This window comes from Poecilia latipinna, unplaced genomic scaffold, assembly GCF_001443285.1.
Source record: "Poecilia latipinna isolate Pla-1442-1.1 unplaced genomic scaffold, P_latipinna-1.0 Scaffold640, whole genome shotgun sequence".
Classification (NCBI taxonomy): Eukaryota; Metazoa; Chordata; class Actinopteri; order Cyprinodontiformes; family Poeciliidae; genus Poecilia; species Poecilia latipinna.
Genome location: NW_015113256.1, coordinates 95,444 through 113,171, shown reverse-complemented (window position 1 = coordinate 113,171; position 17,728 = coordinate 95,444). Strand labels below are relative to the sequence as shown.

The following is a 17,728-nucleotide window of genomic DNA, read 5'->3' as shown; positions in this document are numbered from 1 at the left end:
CCATTTTTGTTCAAAAAGGAAACCCAATGGATTTTTTTTTGTTTGTTTTTTTTTTTTTTTTTTTTTTGGATGTGTGTTCTGAGGAAGTGACCGAATGAAACAACCTGTCTTCCTTAGAATGTGAAGAGTTTCCCCCACAACCAGGTTTCTGGGTCTGTTGTTTCCCGTGTGTCAGAAAAAGCTTTTTCAGGGCCATCAGCAGAATCTCCTGGACAGTCCTCTGTTCAATAGTAAAAATGAAGCATGCTATCATTATTTGTCTGGAAAAATTCTGCAAATTAATTTGTTTGCAGTGAAATAAAAAAATTAATCCTTCAAGAATATATTTGATTGTTACATAATACAGCATAGGTTTGCATATAGCGCTTATTTTCTGCTCAGGAAGAGACTTACGTTACACGTAAATTCAGAAATGCAGTTTGATGGTGTCAAATTAACATCTAAACTGAATTCATGGTGTATAGTAACAGAAAAAGAATGATAGAGATACAGTTGAGTTATGTGAAAACTAAAAAAGTGTATGAAAACAAGTTCCTTGGTGAAAATATGGGTGACATAATAAGCTGGAAATTTCATTTCAAATACATTTGCTAGAAGCATTTCAATATCAGAAGTGCATAAAAGCAATAGAAAACTTGTTTAAGGAACATCTGACAGATAAGTTTAATTTGTAGTTATCTGGTGTTGATGCACTTCCCTTTCTAATGCTGCCCTGGGCAACCGCCCATATGAACCATATCAAAACCACCCCTGATATACACATACTGGGTTTAAGACAACTAAATAGCTATGAATAGATTTATGAATATGGCTCAATATATGTAAAATTAAATCTGAAAAACTTTATTGACCCCAAAGGGAAATTAAAATAAAAAAGAGCCTTCAATCAAGTTTAAATATTTAGCTGAATAATGAAAGAACTTGTACTTTTAGCAGCAAAATATCTATGATTAACAAGCAGCTAATAACGCAATAGAGTTAAAGCGCGAAAAAGAAACAAACTAATAAAAGCAAAGTCTCATAAAAGTAATTTGCCCGAGCCGCACAGCTGCTCTTTAACTTGCACCACGTGACAGTAGACGTCACAAACCCCGGCTGCCTGTGGACGCTTCTGGTAACTTGGCAACGCAAAAAACATCCTTGACCAATCAAAGGCTTTGTTTGGCGCATTGGTATAATGGAACAGTTCAACTCAAACATCTGATATGACTTGTCGAAGATAAGTGTTTGGATTATTAGGTAATTATACTAATTACACAAATTATTCGCCGCTGTGTGGTTCATAGCTTTGTTTGGCGTTACCAAATGGCGGCCGGGTTGGGAAGAGGGACTGTGTCGTACTACGGCGCATTTATTTCAACGAGTAGTACTTCGGCTTTATAAAATAGGCGTGTCTTGTGCAGAGAGGTTGTGGTTCAAACGCTGACTTGCAAGCTCACCGTGTTCCTCTCTTTCAGATAGTGGATTATGTGGAGGCGTGTGGGTGAATTCAACATCTTTTTCGGACTTTGAATGCTTCCACTGCACTCTCTTGGTAACGTATGTACTGCTTTTTCTTATTATTTTTATTTATTTATTCAGGCGAAACTGTGCTAACTTTATATCCCCTCCAAAAAATGCTGTATGTAAATTTGTGTGGTTACTTTAACAATTCCCTGACAATAAAATGTGACACCGTTTGGATATTTTTAACATAAGAATCCCTCTCTGGTTTGCTCCAAACTCTTAACTTGCTAAACAGCTTCAGACTCGTTGCCATATGGCTGGAGTTGAGTTTATAATTAGCAACTTTGATATCAATGCTACCTTCAAAGTAAGGTGTCTGCGTTGATACTTTTAGCGTATGTCGTGCTCAAGCAGGTTTAATTGATTAAAAGCGCGTTTTCTCGTGACATTATTGAGTCACCACGTATTAAAGTTGGTCTGTGAACGTCTGTAGAGATGAATTTACTCGCAGCGGCTCCACGGAGCCCGTCGGGGTCGTTTAGCGGATGGTTTGATGGCAGCTCGTGTTTGTCTCTCAGCCGTTCTGGAATGAAAGCCAGGCTCGCGCGGTGAACTTTTCTAGAAGGCTCACGAGCTCTGTTCTGTGTGTCCGCGAGCGCGAGCTGCTCGTGTCGTTCTCACATTCAGCTCCGCTCGTGCGGACTGGGTTTTGTTATACAACTTTCGACCTCAGCTAAGGCTAACTTGCGAAACTGGTAGAGTTGTTCGTTTTTTGAAGTCGGTGTGTTTTTAAACTGGGTGTTTAGTTTCTGATTAGCTGTGAAACGGCGCTGCGCAGTTGAGGCATACACTCCAGTAAACTGTCGTGACATCTTCCAGAAGCCTTCATGTTTTAATGTAATGTCAACCATCTGTCGGCGTAACATTGAATCCTTCCCTGGGCAGCAGTTCATGGCGAATGAACCACACGGTAAACCTCGCAGTCAGATGTCATCAAACTGTTGACATCTGACTCATACAGAGCTTCATTATGTGCTACATCCAAAAATCAACTTTACGTTACCAGGCTGCATTTACAGCTGATCTGCTCCGCTCTACCAATAAAACATGGTCTGATCATGTGCTGATAGGCGTTTTACTGAGGTTGTATGAATGTGCAGCTTTCTTTTCAACTTTTTATTTTTAATATCATGAGGAAAAAAGCTCATGATATTAAAAATCTCATTTGAAAGAGTGTCCTGGGTTAGACAGCTGCAGAACAAGATTTAAAAACGAGCAAATTCAACCTTTAGACATTTTAGATGTGACATTTTATATGACATTCTAAAATGATGAAAAAAGTGATAAATGGATAAACTGATTAAAGAGATAAAAGGGTTAATATAAGTATGATGAAATGCTCAATTCTATTTATTTTTTCCAATAATTCATTAAAGTTTGAACTTTTAGGTAGCAGGAGTCTTCACTGTTGGCCTTTTTTTCTTTTTATATGGAAAAAGAAAAAAGTGGAATATTTATGAAGATGGAAGCCAGAGATGCAACAATTATTCTGTTCTGTAATCAGCAGATTATCTTTCTTTTTCTCCCGCTTCATTAAGTGCCTTAAACTAAGAACTAAGACTTTAGCACATTCATTTTGGAATAATTACATCGATTTTTAACTAAATTAATTGCTTTTTTTTTTTTTTTTTTTTTTTTTTTTTAATACATACAAAGGTTCAGGCCTGGACCCTTGTATGTAAGCAGCGTGTTTCCGGTACGTCTGTAAATCTGATGCACAAGTGACAAAGCTGCTTCTCTTGGCCCTCCGGGGGTTAATTTTTGTTTCAAAAAACAATCTGATTGGACGCTGGAAAAGACTATTGTTGTGCTACAGGAGTTATCCTATCAGCGCAGCTATTCATGCTGAACTAGCATCTCAATGCTAAACTTGATGTGGCAGCACAGACGTCCCCAACGCTGATGTCGGCGCTCACAGTCCACATTTATTAAGCAGTTCCATGAGTGAGCAGTACTTCCTGAAATACTTGAAAACTGAATGGGTGTAGTAGTACTTTGCACCAATCTGATGGTTCAATGACCTAAAAAACAGATTAAAAACATGTACACTTGTTGTTCTTATACGTCTGTCTGTTCAATAATTTAGCAGTAAAACTGGCTTTTGAATTTAAAATGTTGCTTATTCTCTTAGTTTTCAATTAAAATATTATTGATTAATTAGACCCTATAGTAACTCCATTAAAATGTTAAGTCCCACCCACTGTAAACACAACAACCAGCAACATGGAGTGTGATCTACATACTCCTCCTTCAAAATAAAATAAAATGTGGCCACAAAGTACAAATGACAGGCTGCAAGTGTCAAAGTATAAGATTTCTAATAATCCTTTATTATCAACTTGCACCTGGGATGTAGTTGAGAAACTGAAGGCATAAAACTAAAAGTTAATTTTGCCTGTTTACTTTAGATCAGCTGATTGGGTCTGGTTTTTGGGTTTGAATCCAGCTCGTACGTTTCGTGTTGCTTGCTCTGATTGACCTCTTTGACCCTCCTGCTAACAGTCGCTTGTTTCTCCACCTCAGTAAATTTGAAGCTTGCGTGAGGATGGAGAACAAGGAAGAATCCAGCTGCAGCTCCGTCAGCGACCTCACCTGGGAGCAGGTGAGCCGGCTGAACGACGTTCTCACAGAGGTGGTCCCGGTCCACGGCCGGGGGAACTTCCCCACCCTGGAGGTGCAGCTGAAGGACATCGTGGCGCGCGTGCGTTCCCACCTGGAGCTGAGCGGCATCCGGGTCAAAGACATCCGGCTCAACGGCTCCACGGCCAGCCACGTGCTGGTCCAGGACATCGGCTGGAGCTACAAGGACCTGGACTTCATCTTCCGGGTGGACCTGCCCACCGAGGCCGAGTTCCGGCTGGTCAAAGACGTGGTGCTGGGGATTCTGCTGGACTTCCTGCCCGAGGGCGTCAACAAGGAGAAGATCACCCCCATGACGCTGAAGGAGGCCTACGTCCAGAAGCTGGTGAAGGTCAACACAGAGCAGGACCGCTGGAGCCTCATCTCGCTGTCCAACAACAACGGCCGCAACGTGGAGCTGAAGTTTGTCGACTCGATACGCCGGCAGTTTGAGTTCAGCGTGGACTCGTTTCAGATCGTGCTGGACTCTGTCCTGTCCCACTACGAGCAGCCGGCGGCGGCCATGTCCGAGCAATTCCACCCGGCCGTCCGAGGCGAGAGCGTGTACGGAGACTTCAACGCCGCGCTCGGCCACCTGCGCAACAAGCTCATCGCCACCAAGCGGCCCGAGGAGATCCGCGGCGGCGGCCTGCTCAAGTACTGCAACCTGCTGGTGCGCGACTTCCGGCCGGCCAATCAGGAGGAGTTCAAGGCCCTGGAGCGCTACATGTGCTCCCGCTTCTTCATAGACTTTCCCGACATCGGAGAGCAGCAGCGCAAGGTGGAGGCCTACCTGATGAGCCACTTCATCGGCGAGGAGAAGAGCAAGTACGACTACCTGCAGATCCTCCGCAAGGTGGTGAACGAGAGCACCGTGTGCCTGATGGGCCACGAGCGGCGGCAGACGCTGCACCTGCTGTCGCTGATGGCCTTCCGGGTCCTGGCGGAGCAGAGCGCCATCCCGGACGCATCCTGCGTCACCTGCTACTACCAGCCGGCGCCCTACATCAGAGACCACAACTTCAGCAACTACTATGTGGCGAACCAGAACATTCCAACATGGCTGCCGTGTAACTGACCAAACGGAAACAGGGTTCCGGCAGGGCGACCCGGGAAGGCTTGTTTTGGCTGCGGATGCTGCTTTTCAACAGAGGAGGAGAAGGAATTGATTTGGCATAAAAAGATATAAAAAAAAATTAAAAGGGGGAAAAATGTCTGAAAAAAATTACCCAGTGGCAATAAATGCTATGTTTCTCTTAAGGCACATTTTTCAGTGGACAAATGTTTTGCTTTTTTTTTCTTTTGGTGTTTTCTTTTTTTTTTATTCTTTCCCATTCCTTTTCTGCAGAGGTGTTTAACATTTTTAAGTGTTTTTTTTTTTTCTTTTCTTTTTTGACTTGGTATATGCCTTTAATCTTAATGGAGATGTGTTTGTGCCTTAACCTAGAGGTATCAGGTTTACTCCAGAGTTTTGAGTATGGACTGTTAGAAGAAAAGGGAAAATGTAAATGCTGTAGCCTTCAGTTTGGGTTCCTTCTTGTTTGTTTAAAAAAAAAAAAAAAATCAGAAAAAGGCTGAAAAAAATGAAGCAAAATTACATTGGGGAGGATTTGGGATGCGCTTGCTAAAAGACAGGAAGTAAGGATTAGTCAGCGGTTTGTTTTCATCTTTGACAATGTGCCAGCCCTATACATGCCAGCAGTGCCTGATATTTGTACACAATGCAAAACTTTATTATGTATTAAGATTTTCCACTGTGAACTTCAGGCCCAGAATCACGGGGTTCAGTTTTCCCAGTTGAGCCCGGCTTGGAGTGGAAATGTCTCGTTGTTTTTCATCGTTTCTTTGCCTCTGTTTTTAAGTTGCTTTCAGAAGAAGTTGCGAGTGACCTGCAGTCTGTTCTGGTCGGATGGTGACCCGTAGCAGGGGAGCGGCGTGACGGGCCCGCCGACCGGCAGCTCTTCCCTTAAAAGGCGCCGCACACGGTGGGGCCCCGCAGGGCTTGTCCCTCGCAGGCTCCCTGAAACGGGATCCTCCTCTGACGCACAGCTCGACTCCAGCTATTATTATCCTCCGAGCCCTCCTGGGGACCGGCTCGGCCTTACATGCGTCTGTGCTGAGTCACTTCCTGTCCGGCAGGTGCACGCTGCGTTTGAACCCCCTTTTGTGGTCATGGGAGGACAGACGGAACGTCTCCCCCTCTCAGACTTGAGTATTGATGAATGTGAAGGCGACAGGCAGCCCTCCTCACCGGCTGCAAACCTCCACACTTCTATTTCCAGTGACCCCTATTATTAGCTGTTAACGCTGGAAGCCGAGTGCTGCAGCGTGCCGTCTCTTCCCGATATCGCCACAGAGCAGATGATAGTCGGACTCGCGTCAGCGGCTACGCCCACATCCACGCGGTGTCTTGGAAGTCAGATTCCTGCTGCCGCTCGTCTCTGCGCCTGGTGGCGGAGGCAGATAACCTTATCAGGCTCGCGTAGCGGAGGACGACCGGCCTCTCGCCTGCAGGTCGCGTGGAGGCCGGCTCCTGTTTATTTATTATCATCATTATGTTCCCTGCTGTCAGCTCTGGACCAAAGGCAGCTTCACAACCAGCAACTGAAACAATCAAGTGCCTGTCACATGTTTTTTGTTTTTGTTTTTTGGAGAGCTGAATATTTTTAAAGGGGTTTTAATGCTAATCAGGAGGCAGGAGTGTATTTTGTTTCTTAAAACTCAACAAAATTATCGTAGAACTGTTGTTGCCATTTTTCTTTTATGGGTAACTTCATACGTTTTTGTCCAGTTTTGTGGCGAGAATAATTGATTTTCTGTTTGGTCTCGAGCCCGCCTGTATAGCCGTTCCTGCCGGGCCTTTCAGTCGTTTGGTTTTACGGTCCGCGCTGCGCTTCAGCCTCAGACGCGCCAAGAAATCTAGTTTGTTCCATTCACAGAGGAAATGTTTCATATTTTATATCTCTGTTTAGCTGTCAGTCTTCCATCAGAGCGCCTCCTGATGAGCCAACACTTAGTTTGGTTTCCTGATCTCAAACTGCCTGACGTGTTGTGCAGAGACCTTGTACTTCACACCCAGCCACCTGTGAGGCATGGAGAGTAGCTAATGGCTGCTGACGGTCTCTGGATTAAAATCGTGACTAATTTTTTTATGTTTCTCACCCTTTCTTTTAACTCTTGTCCATAGCTTTCCTCAACTGTGGCAGTTCTCTTCCCTCAGCATTTAAACGGTGATGCAGTGGGAGACCCCAGATTTAACTTTGACATTACTCCGAGGACAGTCTGTGCTTTTTATCACTAAAACTACTTCCCTTCCCATATAACAGACCTTTAACTTGGGGGTGCGAACAGCAGCCTGAAATCTCTCCGCTGTCTGCGTATATTCTGTGAATAATTGTTCGGCCCGACTCCTGCTCGCCGATGAGCGCCAGGCCTTTGTTGGCGTCGCTCGTTAACGCTCGTTTTTAAGCGAAGTCAAAGAAAATGCATGAAATTAAATTTTTGCATTTTTGAGTTGAGGGTGAACACAGCCTAGAATGTCAGTCTTGTGCTTTTTTTGGGGGGGTGGGGTTCGTTGCCGGTCTGCTTTCTTGTGTTTACGGTTGGCGTCGGCGAAAGCTTTCCCCCCGTAGCAGTCGGGTCTTGCGCCCCTTCCTTAAAGGGGGCTGGTGACGCATCTGGATGTAGAAACTCTTTGTGAAGGACTCTGCAGGAGAATTAAACAGAATGAGGTGTATAGGTTGCTTTTTTTTTTTTTTTTGGTGTAAATTTTTTGGCTCCCACCTTTCTGCTGTAAGCTTGTCACTTCAGTGTCACTCCCCTCCCTTTGTTTGGGCCATTGTTTATCAGTACAGAGTGTTTTTCATTCGACACCTGTAGATGTATTATTGTGTTTTCGGGGGCGGGGAGCGTACAGTGCTCTACAGTGTAGATATTTAGTGATTCTGCTTGTCTGAAGTGAAAGTCTCAAGAATGTGATGGGAGGATCTACGCTCTCCTACAGTTTCTTTGTAAAGAGTTGTGAATAATTTTCCCCCCCTTCCCCCCCCCCCGGCAGATCTGTGTTTACCTAAATGCGTGGAAGTGTGTGTGTGTGAGCGCACGTCAGCATGTGTGTATGAAGGGATGGGTGTGGTGAATTAAAAAAAATATAAAAAGTGAGGAAAAACATGAAATTTGTCGCACTTTTTTTTCTCTCTCTCTTTGAAATAGTAAATGCAGACCAGCATTTCTGTCAGCTCTGTGATGGAGACGATGACTGATGGTTACGATGGTACTATTTCTTTTTTCAGCACTTTTACCTCACTTGAGTTTTCCTTTTTTTTTTGAACGGAAAACGTAAATGTACACCAGAAAAGTGTGTTTTGAAGAAGAAATTATGAATAAAAAGATTTTTAAATGCATTACTTCTTGGTGTTTTTTTTGTTTTGTTTTTTCACCAGACTTTTACAAAACTGAAGTCCTATAGACTATAACAGGTTGACTTTTTTTTTTTTGAAGAATTAATAAATTAAATTCAACATAAAATTGGATTTTTTTGAAACTGTTAAGTTTGTTTATAAAGGAAAACGGGTCAATATTTGACAAATATTCTGAAATCTCTAAATCTGATTCTTGATCTAAGGTTTCTTTCACCAAAATCAGAGCAGGATGTTCAAGGTGACTGACATCGTCACCTTCCTAAAATAACGGTGCCTAAGCCATTTTTTGGGAGGGGGGAATCACTTCTGGTGAAATGAGCAGAAGTGATCATTTTAGGAAGATTATCCAGACGCTTTATAAAGTAAAGCTCGTCTGTCCTCACATTTTGATCCTGTAATTTACAAACATTACTTTTTAGCTAATCGCCAAAGATCAGACAGTTGATATACAAATGTCCTGACTTGAGTCTGATGTTTAAAGATTGTCAAATACCAATGGAAACCGCAACTCCACATTTTCCGTTGATACGATTTTTTTTTAAATGTCCCAATTTAATGTTAAAAATCACACTTCCTGGTCAGTTGAATTTCAATAATAAACCATACTGAACACATTAGAATAGTCTCTCTTCCCCTTTGTTTTCTGCTACGCTGCAGCTAGCATAGCCTCAGGGAAGAGGTGGAGGAGATCGATCTTTTCACAACCAGACCGTCACCACGTGGTGACGGTTTTAACAAATATGTAAAAAATCAGGTTTTCTGTATGTGTCTCTTATAAATGTTACATTCTGCACCTCTGTATCAAATATAGTTTTAGTATAAGTGTACTAGGCGTACATTTGAATAATCTACTTTTTGCTTAGTGTTAACCTGAAGAGTGAGCCTTTAGCTAATCACTTCACGTTGTTTCAGCACTCATCTTTCTTCATGGGAATAGTTCATCTTCCTAAGGTCGACTTGGTGATTAGCTAAGCCAGGGAATCTGAGCGACCTCGTTCCACGTTATCCCAGCTGCTCATCACCACTCGTCCCTCCTCACGGTGTTAATCTGCCGTTGTTTATCCCAGTTCCAGCGTCTCCCGCCTTGGCCGGAGTCCTGACTTCTCCTCGGCCTCCTGACGGGAACCCAAACCAGAGATGTTTTCCGTCTGCATCGCCGCAGAAGCGGTTAGCGGGGAGCTCCATTGGCTCCGCAGTACTCAAGAACCGAAAGGGCCGAGGCCCCCTTCCAGACTTTTTTATTGGGTAATAAGTTGAATGTTGCTTTTCTCTCAAGATGTTTGAGGTGTACTTTCGGCTCCCCACAATGTAAACACGCGAAGGAAGCTTTGCCTTTGCCTTTGCCTTTGCAATGCTGTCTGCAGGTTCGTTTCTTCCTTTTTGTTTCTCCGGGATTTACGGTCCACTTTAAAACCAAACCAGCCGGATCATTAAAGTGCGACTAATAAAGAGTTCATCCTCATCCTCACTTTCTGCTGCGGTCCACTGAACTCACTTTCTGCTCCCCGTTTGCTGTTCTGTGACTTATCTGAGGGCAGTGAGTCATAGCGTTCACTTTGGTGATGAAGTAATCTGGTCTCTGGAGTCTGTTTTTTCCATTCTGTCTTCCTTCTCATACAAATGCTTCATAAAACCCTTGTAATGTTTAATTCTGTTCTACCCAACCCTGACTCACCTCCTCCTCCTCCTCTCTCTGTCTCGCTCTGCTGTGGTTTCAGTGTGGTTTTACATGAGCGAACCTTCAAAGATCAAATGTCTTTTTATCACCAGTCAACCAAAAGGTTCCTCTTTTGTGAAGTTCGTGGTTTAGAGGAACTGCGAGTAATTGTGAGTTCAGGTTGAATCCCTGGAATGCGTCACACTCAGCTTCCCTCCAGCAGGAGCAGACCTCTGAAAACACTAGCATTCGCTAGTCGTCATCTCTCTTGCGAAACAACACCTGGGTCTGGCTCACCGATGTTCACCTTGACGGTGAAAACATGCTGGCGTTGTTCTTCCAGTTTTAGTTTATTAGTTTATTTAAGACAGGGACATTGTGCAAAGACCGTCAATAAAAGATGCTTTGCACCTTAAAGGGGCAGTAGTGTGTAAAATCAACTTTTCCTGGAGTGTTGCTCTGGTTCTCTCTTGCATTATTGAGAAATTTTTTAATCTCCATAGCAACCATTCAGCTGTGCAAAACGCCAGGGTGGATCTAGCTCCGCCTTCGAGGACGAAGCTCCTTCTCAGAGCTGCAATTTCTAACCTCACAGAGCAGCCCTCCACTGCATTCAGCTCCTTCAGACTAGCCCGGAGCAATTAGCAAACACCTGGTGGACCTGAGCATCTGCTGAGCTCATTATAGGAGCTACTTCTCAGTGCAACACTGGTAAAAACATTGTTAAAGTTTTAATAGAGGAGCCATGTTGTGATGACTTCCTAAAGGTGGAGTTTCAGAAAGAGCAGGAGCTTCTTAAAGAGACAGAGGCCCAATTTCAAGTCGTTAAATTATGAAACGAAATTTCTTTTAAGTCATTTGTGAGATATGCAGCATTTCTTTAGCAACTGATTTGAACATAGTTACTTGACTGATAGTTACTTTATCTATACCACAATTTATTCTGACAGTAAACATAGATTCTTTAAAAGAAACGGTAAAATACTGGTTGATTTAGCTGTCAGTAACTTACTGTACATTTTCAAAAGTAGTTTACTGCTAAAATAAATTAAGTGGCTGTACAATTACTGGTCATAAACTCGTGTCAATATAAACTTCTCTGTGATCACTAATGTCAAGATGACAGGTTTTCTGTTGTCTTTCAGTTTGGACACTGCTGGTTTCCTTGTAACACTTTCCTGGCACCATAAGAAAAGTCCTTCAGGTTGGTGGAAAATCTAAGACTAAATTCTCCAGCTCCAACTTCCCTATCGATCGTTAAATTATGAGTGCACATAAAATTTCATCCTCGCTGTGGTAAGATCCACTTAATGTGTTTTTGACTACCTGGCAACCCAGAGAAGGATATTTTTCCCCAATTTGAAATAAATGTTTTTGGTTGCCTCACTCTCCACACGGTACACATGACAACATCCACATAAATCAACAGAAGCCTTTGTTTTCCAGTGTGATTCAACAAAAGTGTAGATAATAAACGGGCCATACAGTCGAGGAAGTAAAGGCGACTGTAGCTCCTTGTAGACCTACTCTCCACATTTCATCGAAAATCAGAAACTTCTGTGTAATTTAAGGGTATTTTATCTGCAAAACTAGCAAATACACAGAAAAGGATAAATTTCCTTCACAAAACAAAAATCTTAAAAGTGTGGAGTGCGTTTGAGAACTTTGTAAAAATATGATTTACTGCAGTTGTAGCTGCTGTGAAAATAATTCAATGGTCAGCTGCTTTTTGTGCTTTTGTGTTTCTAATAGTGCTGAAAAGCTTAAGGCCTTCTATAAATTTAAACTAAAAAGTGAAAGAAAAAAAAACTTCAATATTTTCTGTAAAATGTAGTTTGAAAAAAAATGGAGCCATAAATCAATCGTAGTATCACATCAGATCAGCTCCCGAAGTAGCTGATCTAAGAGGATTAGATTGGCGTATTTCTGACTGCTGAAGGGTCAGTGAACGCCACGTCGAGATCTAAACGCCTTCAGAGGGAAAACTGGAGCAACGTTTAAGTCTGGAGAGATTTAAGAGACTTGAACAAAGACTTTGGACTCAACCTTTCCTCTTTAGAGTCTGTAAGCGGAGGGCGTTCAGAACAACTCCCAACAAGTCTGGCCGTCCAAACAAGCTCAACCTGAGAGCACAATGCAAGATATTAAAGCTGCAGTATTATTAAAAATGATTAAAACCATTGTGAAAGTGCATTGGGAGACTGATAATCTGTGGGGAATAAAAACAATCTCCTCCTCCCTGAGCTATTATTGCTGTATGAAGAAATGTGCCAAAAGCAACCAATCAGAGCCAAGAAGAGGGGGCTTAGCGCTGTCAATCACACTTGTGTACACAATTGTGCTAATAACAGAGAAACAACTTACCATTACAGGAAAACTGTTGTCATCGGTAGCTATGCTAACTAGCCTTAGCATTCGTGGCAGGCTATGTTGTGGGAACCAGCTGTAGTGAAGCAGAGAACAGGGGGTGTGGAGGGATTAGTGCGCATACAGGAGCTTGATAGACAGCAGAAAAGCCCACTTCCTGTCTCTGATTGGTTGTTTCTCGTTAGCACTTTGTGAAGGCAGACAAACACAACTTTTTTCATAGTTTATCTGCATCATACTGTCACAACCTCAGGACAGCTGCAACAAATGTCTAAAACAAATTATATAAAGTCTCCAAAAAACTGTAAACTGATTGAATTACAGCAGCTTCCTTCTACTGTTGAATCAGAAAGAGACCACATGTTCGACTTTCCTGGGAAGTGAGGAAACTCTAATGAAAACACAAACGTCACAGTGAGGTTTGCCTGAGAAAACCAGTAAAACTAATCAAAAACTGAAGATGTGCACCAGAACAGAAGACATGTTTGGCAAAAACTAAGATCAGAATTCAGTGGAATAAGCTCACATGGAGGGGGAAGGGTCATGCTGTGGTGGGGGATCTGACCAGGATGTATGAGGGAAATCTGATACTGTTTGTAAAAAAAAAAACAAAAAAAAAAACTGAGATGACTTGAAAAAAACATCAAGCATCTCCAAGCAGAAAATGAAGACTGATGTCACACACTGTAAATAACTAACGCTTATTTATGAAGCACTTTTTGGAGACATGAAATCACGAAGAAGCGCTGTACAGCAAGTCATCGTTAAGTAATACAAAGAATAAATGGCAAGCAAAAGAAGCACAATAAAATCTTGACACAAAATCTTGGAAAAATAATTTTTATTCATTTATTTTTTTAACAAACCTCCAAAAAGTCAGAAGCTCCAGGCGCAAACTGTTCCTGTAATTAGCGACGAGAAGTCACAGGGTGTACAATTTCTTCCTAAACTGGAAAACACATTTTTATTAGTATTTTTTCTCTGACGGGCGAAACAAACGTAATTTTTGTTGTTTAGGTGCACTTACTTATTAAGAAAAGATGTGGCTAAATTGTAGAAGTTCATGAAAAATGCAAAGCCTCCAGAAATATTTGATTGATTTAAAACTAGAGTTGAAGGAAGGTATGTTTTGTTTATTTATTTTTATTTTGACCATGACTTAACATGTCTGGCACTGGTGATTGGGTCACAAATGCGTAACAAGTACAGGAAGGAATAATGGAGGAATTAGTTTGTGGCGTAAGTCCGTTAGTTAAGACAAATGGAAAACTTTTTTCATTTCCATCTTCATGTGTCAGATGCTCTCACTTGCAAATATTAGGTCAGGTTTTTCTGACTTTTCTAACGAGTTAATTTTTAAATTTGGTTTCTGTGTCATTACACCTGTTAAAAATTTGTTTTGTTAAATCATGAATCATTCCCACAGTGATACTTCCTATGCACTTGAGAAATCAATGGTGGTGATTAATTTCTTTGGTCTGTTTCACAAGAAAGACAAGCCCATGTTTGCAACACCTTAGAGTAACATGTAAAAACATTGCACTCATTATATAACAAATCCATGGGCAGCAGCGCTGCACTCTTCATGTTGAAGCGGCACTTTTTTTCTTTTTTTTTTTACTTTAAAACTCACTGAAAACAGGCGTTAGCGTCACAATTTAAGCGGCATTTTGCAAAGAAATTATTTACCTACAGCTGGACAATATGGCTGAAAAACGCATCACGATATAAGCGTTTCACATCAGTAGACTTTGATAATATTGATTAGTTTTTGTTTTAAATGACTGAAATACTGTCAAACCGGTGACGCGTTCTTTCTTATTTTATTCTCAGTTTTCATTCAACTCCCCTGTTTTATTTTTTATTTTGCAGCAGTTATGAGGCATCGTGGCGAAACTGCTGCTACGTAAGTTACTCAACAGGTTGTTGCTAGGCAACCAGAGAGCGAGAGAGTTGATTGACGTCACGCCACCCAACTAGCTTAGCTGCCGGAGAGAAGTTATTCTAGTAGCTTAAGTACTAAAGCCCATAGACATAATATAATATAATTATATTATGTCTATGCTAAAGCCTACATGAATACCGAGCTAAAGCCTTTCCTCTGCCTACATACCCCAGAATGCCGTGCGGTTCAAAATCGGCGTTTAGGGAAATTATTGAACATTTTTTGGATGCGTTTTCTGCTGACACTGATCACGTATCTACCGTGATACATAGTTTGTTATTGATTTATTATTCAGCGCTACATTTGCCAGATTTTACTTTATATTCTTCAAGAAATTAATGAACATGTAAATTAGGTCGGTATTTTAATAATTCAAAAACAAAATATTTGACTTCTGGAGCAGTTTCTATTGTTTTATTTTAGAAGATGCAAAATAAAATGTCTAATTTCCAGAATATAGAATCTGTTGTGCAGAAATCAGTTATTTATTGGCAAGTTATTGTTTCCACACATATTAAATATTTCTCTATTTCTATAGGTGGCCATTTTCAATTGTTCACATTTATGTTTGTTATTTATGTTTATGTTATTTATATTTACGTCTTTGAAGGCGAGAATATAACTAATTCGTCAACAAGATTCAATTTATAAATTACAAACTGACAGAGAATTCAGGGTGTGATTTGACTGATTTTCATCCATAAGCAATAACCAGCTGGTCAGAAACTCAAATATGGAACCTTGTTCCTGTCAGTAATCAAGTCATACTCTTTAGTGAAGAAGTTCTTTCTAAGGGGATATGACTCAAGGTTATCTATTTTCAGTGTGAGTGACGTATTTGTGAATGAAGTCAGAGGAAGAAAGACATAGGAAACTATTTCCACATCCCATTGAAGATACTGTTCATTCAGGCTGCAAGAGAGTGAGAGAGAGCAAGACTTTAAGCAAATATCAGGAAGCCAAAGTTGCTTTTATTCACCCATTTTTCCAAATCTATCTGTCACTAAACATGCTGGTTTAAGAAAACAGTGCAGGATTTGTACTTGGCACCAACTTCATATGAAACACAGCTGAGAATTGAATAGTTTCCTAATAAAAGAAACAACTTGCGTCTGTTCCTGATAATAAAAAAAAATCATGAAGTGTTTTTAACTTTGCTTCTTTACATGTTCCTGTGTTATAGTTCATGAAGAGTAAAGGACTAGTGTTGGTACTTATAGAGTTTTACAAAGAAAAAAGGGAGTCGCAACTAATATGACAGTTTTACATTTTACTTTTTAAATTTTCTTTATGTTTCAGTTGAAGGTTCGAGTTCCTCAGAACAACCAAAGGTAATAACTCACGCGGCTGTGTGACATCACATCCTTTTATCTCGCTGAGGAGTCAGCCTTTCGCTTCAAATTTCCTGTAAGTCAGAGACTGGAGCTCAGATAGAGGTGATAACTGGTCTCCGTCACCCAGTTTCACACCTAGAGCGCACACCTCCACCCTCACACACACACACACACACACACACACACACACACACACACACACACACCCACACACACACACACACACACACACACACACACACACACACACACACACAAGTTTGAGTGGCTATCTTTGTGGGGACTTTCCATTGATTTATTTCTACAGCCTAAACCTTACCATTAACCTAACCCCAACCAAATCTCAATTCACACCTTAGTCCTAAATCTGACCCCTGACCCAAAAACAACGTCTCCCCTGTGGGGACCAGGCTTCGGTCCCCACAAGGAGCAGTGGGTCCCCACAATGTAGTATGTGTCAGGAAAATGGTCCCCACAAGGTACTATAAACAAATTCACACACACACATCCATCTACTATGCTTTCGAACACACGTCCATATACTGACACTGATACACTGAGCCAGGTCACACAATGAACCATTTCTGGAAAAATACTGAAACAAATAAGCAGAGGGTAGAGACAATGGTCAGTGGGGCAGAGTGGGAGGGTGTGGGGTTGTTTTGGGGGGTCAGGGGTCACATACCTGCCCCAGATCTATAGCAACAGCTCCTCTTCCTCTCTGCTTCTACTCTTTGGCTGCTGGGTTTTAACCATTTTTTTAAAGGAGTTAAATAATTGTCCAAGTCCAGCCCTGAGTCGAGGTTATGGAGCTGAAATGTTCAAGGCGGTCGGTCCGTTTCATTCACTGTTCAGGTTTTATATTGAGGAATCGTCAAAGTGGCACTGAGGTTCAGATGTTTCGGTCAGGAAGAGACGTTAGTCATTTCTAGACTGAACACAGGAACCTCCTGCTGAGTCTCTGCTGTAACTCATGTTCCTGCCGTAGAGCTGTGGGGCTTTTCCAGTGTAGTACAGTTACACTTTAAAATTTCCAACTTTAGAGATTTTCTTTGACTCAGCAGCGCACTGGTTTACAGAGGAGTTTATGGTTAACAGAGGAAGGGCGCCCACATTGTACTGCCTGCTATTCATCTTCTATTTAAAGCAAACTCATATGAGAATTTCCACGTCAGCACTGGAACAGCAAAAAGTTCTTATACCCCTTAAAGTTTTTTTTTTTTTTTTTTTACTTTAGAACCACAAACTATGGGATTTTTATTACAAGTAGCCTTTATTGATCCTGGAAGAAAGAAAAGGTCAAGTTTATTTGTAGAGCACATCTCAGCAACAAGGAAGTACAAAGTGCTTCACATGGTAACACAATTAAACAACAAACCAACAAAAAGCATTACATTACCGTGGCAGAAAGAAGAGAAATAACCAAAAAATAATTAAAAGTTTTAATTCAGGCGAGAATGAGTCAATATTCCAGTTTTTATGAATCAAGATCAGCCCTAAACAAATTAACTTTTAGCCTTGATTTTGCAGTTTTCTGAAAGTTTGTTCCAGATTTGTGGTGGATAGAAGCTGAATGCTGCTTCTCCATGTTTGGTTCTGGTTCTGTGGATGCAGAACAGACCAGAACCAGAAGATCTGAGAGGTCTGGAAGGTTGATACAACACCAGCAGGTCATTAATGTATTGTGATGCTAAGCCATTCAGTGATTTATAAACTAACAGTATTTTAAAGTCTATCCTCTGAGCCACAGGGAGCCAGTGTTGGGACAGTAGATGGTGTTATGTGCTCTGTCTAACTGGTTTTAGTCAGAATGTGAGCAGCAGCGTTCTGGATCAGCTGCAGCTGGAACATTGATTTTTTTTTTTTTTTTTTTTTTTTT

The 17,728-nt window shown here is 41.4% G+C and overlaps 1 protein-coding gene and 1 long non-coding RNA gene across 3 annotated transcripts in view; one reads left to right on the top strand and one right to left on the bottom strand.

Annotated features, from left to right (window-relative positions):
* Positions 1–1,130: 1,130 nt before the first annotated feature.
* Positions 1,131–5,389, top strand: tent5c (terminal nucleotidyltransferase 5C). Of its 2 annotated transcripts, none has more exons than XM_015043579.1 (3): positions 1,131–1,239; positions 1,458–1,534; positions 4,030–5,389. In XM_015043579.1, exon 3 carries the CDS (start codon positions 4,052–4,054, stop codon positions 5,201–5,203), a length of 1,152 nt encoding a protein of 383 aa, XP_014899065.1. In that variant the 5' UTR covers positions 1,131–1,239; positions 1,458–1,534; positions 4,030–4,051; the 3' UTR covers positions 5,204–5,389. The 2 variants fall into 2 exon arrangements, with proteins under 2 accessions (XP_014899065.1, XP_014899064.1); XM_015043578.1 differs by having other exon boundaries at positions 1,458–1,539.
* A 124-nt stretch (positions 5,390–5,513) lies between these two features.
* LOC106954240 (uncharacterized) overlaps positions 5,514–17,728 on the bottom strand; it is a 17,762-nt gene continuing 5,547 nt past the window's right edge. The window contains exons 2-3 of the long non-coding RNA XR_001426323.1: positions 9,569–9,570; positions 5,514–7,238 (exon numbers count right to left, since the gene is read on the bottom strand). This is a non-coding gene — a long non-coding RNA (uncharacterized LOC106954240). The remainder of the gene's footprint in view (positions 7,239–9,568; positions 9,571–17,728) is intronic.